General features: G+C 36.3%; 1 protein-coding gene across 1 annotated transcript; it reads right to left on the bottom strand.

Annotated features, from left to right (window-relative positions):
- Nucleotides 1-417: 417 nt before the first annotated feature.
- On the bottom strand, nt 418-1,124 carry LOC149540529 (uncharacterized). The gene is made up of 2 exons (XM_089802703.1): nt 739-1,124; nt 418-637 (listed from the first exon to the last, which is right to left on the bottom strand). Exons 1-2 carry the CDS (start codon nt 1,122-1,124, stop codon nt 418-420), a joined length of 606 nt encoding a protein of 201 aa, XP_089658829.1.
- Between the last annotated feature and the right edge of the window lie 2,770 nt (nt 1,125-3,894).

The raw sequence follows: 3,894 nt of genomic DNA, 5'->3' as shown, positions 1-3,894 counted from the left end.
CTGCGCAAAACTTGCAACCATAGATGTTCGGCAATCATAGCGTTCCATGGGACCACATTTCGTTAGGCATTTCGTCGAATAGCTTTTGTGCATCCTCCACATTGCCACATTTTATATACATGTCGACAAGGGCACTCCCTACGAAGACATTAGGTAGAAGCCCTCTTATAGTTATCTCCTGATGAATCTCTTTGCCATGTTCCAAAGCTCTCAAGTCTGCACAGGCTGGGATAACAACAACATAGGTTAAATGACTTGGCTTGATTCTAGATCACTGCATATTGTAAAAATAAGACAGGGCTTCTTCCCCACACCCTTTCCGAGCATAAGAAAAACTCATTATAGTCCAAATAATACCGTTTCTTTGAGGGATTTTATCAAACACATCTCATGCAACATCTACCATTTTACCAGACATTATGAAATCTTTGTCCTGACTACAACTTTATAAATCTCTCCTTCAAATGCATAGTGAAGAGCTATCATGTCATTTCCATCCTGAGCAGTCACTGAAGCACCGCGGTCAAGAAGCAGCTTGCATGCATCTACATCTCCTTTCTCTGAAGCTGTGTGAAGAACAGTCTTCCCTTTCTCATCTATGGCGTTGACAAAACTATCAGTACTTCTACCACGTAGCCTGCAAAACTATCGCACATAAAACTCCAGAATGGCTCTCCAATATCTTCCACCTTTATAGAATCTGGAAGACAATATTCATCACCTTTGTAAAATTTGAACCTCTGAGTTGTAGTAGAATCCATGAAGTGTATAATATCCTCTTCTTTTGTTACAATTTTAATCATGCCCGATAGCATCTCTTTGATTGAATCCTTGCTGTTATACTTCATATCTCTTGCTTTCTCGAGCGCCTTTCTTCCTTCTGCCCCAAGTCTTCTAGCTTGTTTCAATTTTACTAGATCTCCTGGTTGTAGAAGTATATTTTCCATCATACAATTTGGCATATAAATTATACCCTCCTCAGCAATGAATTCAAGAACTCCACAGTGTGAGATGCAACTTGTGATTGGATTCTGAAGCTGGAAAGGCATTGGATACTCTATTTCTCGAGATATCAGAGAAGAAAGTATAGAAGGTGGCATTATAATTTTGTTGGCTTTTTCCATCTCTAGTCTATGAATATAAATAGGTGGATAACATTGATAGATCTGCTCAAAAGTAGAAATTTCTCCATTGAATCTTCTATCTTCATAAGGTCATGTTCAACTGATCATCAAGTCATTCATTGATGGCTATGGAATACTAACCATACCTCTTAGGAGAAGTCCAGTATCCCTATATTTACTATTCATCTCATGCTCCCATCTCAGCACTTGCCTTCTAGATGATCTTACTTCCAGTTCTTGACCTTAATCAGCTAAACAAAGAGGTTAATAACTATCTCAAAGAGGTTAATGAATACATGTTTTTGGAGAGGTTAATTAACCTCCTCCAAAATACGTAATTTGAAAGTTATCATTAACCTTTTGAGAGGTTAATGGGTACATATTTTTAGACGTGATCATTAACCTTTTGAGAAGTTAAGAAAAACGTGTTTTGGGACATTATCATTAACCTTGTGAGAGCTTAATGGTTAATGATAGACTTGAAAGCACGTACTTTGGGTCTCTGCATTAACCTGCAATAACTTGAGGCTCATAAGTCGGATTTTAAAAATTTCAAGTGCTGTGCGGAGCTGAGAATGAGCCGGAGACATGAAGATTCAAAAAATCACAAAAACTCAGAGATAAAAAAGTTATTTCAATGATCAAAATGGGACATATTTCACATATAACCAGGGGATTAAAAGGTTAAAAAATTGAAACACTTTATGATCAGGCAATAGACACAAAATTAGAAATTCGGTAAAAGAAATTCAAATCCAGATTTTGAAAAAGGCAATTCCTTTCATCTTTCATGAACCAAAGGACCCTAATATAACGGGTTTTCCTAAACGATAAACAAAATACATTATTAATGCTCATCATCCTTGGTAAGCATTGTAAAAGCTTTCAATTACTGCTTTTAACACTTTACTCATTGCATACGACGTCATTAACGGGAACAAGAGATGCAATACGTCAGTAGATACAAAGAAAATGAATGGAACACATGCAATCTCTGAGACCCATTTGGATTTTCAGACTTGCAGTTCTTTTTCTTTTCTCACTAGTCATATTTAACTACAAGCTATTTGCTGTTCTACAACTCGTTAGATTATCGCCATAGAGATTGAATCGTTACAATTTATAACATATGTACTAGTATCCTTTCCTACTCGATTTGTTCGAGCTTAATATCACGGTAGAAATTGCCTATGAACATTTCTGATTTATCGTGCAGTTCTTCTGCGCTCAGCAGCTCCTCTTTGTCCTCATTGCACAGAGAATACGTTATTTGACCCGCATCAGTTTCTTCAATCAAAATGGAAGAAACAAGCTGGGTTTCTCAGAGAAAACAAGGTAAATGGAATGTTGAGGTTGAGTGGGAGAGAGATATAGAGGTTTTTGAGGTATAGGCCTAATTAGTTTTGGGTACGATTCTCACACGTCAAATTCTGGAAAAAGAGATACGTATTTCATAATCAATCAAATACATGTTGTGTATGTATACATGAACAATAATGGTTTTCGTTGTGGAGGTGTCCGTCACCAATTCAGAGCTCAATTATGATCATGCCCGTGCAATGTTGATGTGCTTCAGTCTGCGTTATAGCAAACGTGAGTGCTGGCCATTTTTTTTTCCCGATGAAAAAATTGAGGTATTTGAAAGTCGGTCGAAATTGATCTTTGTGATGTACAATCAGAGTTGCGCCACAATCGACCAATTAATTGGCTGGCTAGGGCACCGTCGGAATTGAAGATTTCGGTACGTTTTGCAATCTTACAAAATATATAATGTTTAGGTTGTAAAATATATCATGTTATTATTAATTAAGGGTTAAAACCTTGTTTTCTTTTCTTTTTTTTGGGATTTTGAAATTTCAAAAGTCTTTACAAAATACCATTTAAAGATTAACACTAAAAACAGTAGTGTAACATTCAATCAGTAATCTACAAAAGATCAGCAAGCCAACCGGAATTAAAACCAGCACCAAAGTCAAATGACTATTCAATGCTTATCGACACAAAAAAAATTCAACAAATGAGGGGCAAACATACCAAACCAGCATTATGTTGGCTCCAATGCCATCACCTCCTTATTTTCCTTAATCTTCTAGATGACCACTTTAATTTGTTCATCGGTCTTGGCCTTCAGCTCCCTGATAGTAGACTTGGTTCTCCTCTCACCTAGTGTCTCTTTCATGCTCTTAGCCTCATCTAAATTTAAGATCATAATATTGTTTGCATGCATATTCACTTTTCCAACTATTTTATTAATATTTTCCACTAAGGCTTCCATCAATTTCTAGTAATTGTTGATCAAAGTAAAGGTGTTTCTTTCCAAATTCTCAATTTTGTTAGCTAGGCCATGTATCTTTTCCTCCACATCAATACCAACATTACCATTCCCTGCCTCCTCATTGCGCTTGTTCTCAATGTTTTCCATTTTTTAATTCAGGGTTTTGTAATTGATGTTGAGTTTTTTAATGAAGTTGAAAGTTCATTGTTCCATTCTGGAAGTGTGCACAAAAATTGTTTTTTCCATTTGGAGCACACCCAAAGGTGGCTTGATGTTAATACCTTTCAAGTCTTCCTTCAATAATTTAATATAGACATCATCCATACACATAGTATTGATGACAAGTAATTGCATCTCTTTATTTTTTTCATTCTTCTCCTTAGACTCTTCAAGGCCTTCCCTGAGAGGGGAATTCTCAGTCTCAATGTACACATCATGAGTCACGTTTTTCTCAAAAGATTTATAGCACAGGCCTCATCATAATCATCCTCTTCT

The sequence above is a fragment of the Cupressus sempervirens genome, chromosome 9 (genome assembly GCF_028749045.1).
Source record: "Cupressus sempervirens isolate cs-2001-9-10 chromosome 9, ASM2874904v1, whole genome shotgun sequence".
NCBI classification, from domain to species: domain Eukaryota; kingdom Viridiplantae; phylum Streptophyta; class Pinopsida; order Cupressales; family Cupressaceae; genus Cupressus; species Cupressus sempervirens.
This window is presented reverse-complemented; position numbering and strand designations above follow the sequence as displayed.

Excerpts from the sequence above, each read along its gene's own strand:
- LOC149540529 (XM_089802703.1), bottom strand. The coding sequence starts at position 1,124 with ATGGAAAAAGCCAACAAAATTATAATGCCACCTTCTATACTTTCTTCT. Across the intron at positions 638-738 it reads GATTCTACTACAACTCAGAG|GCTACGTGGTAGAAGTACTG; the intron begins GTTCAAATTTTA and ends ATAGTTTTGCAG.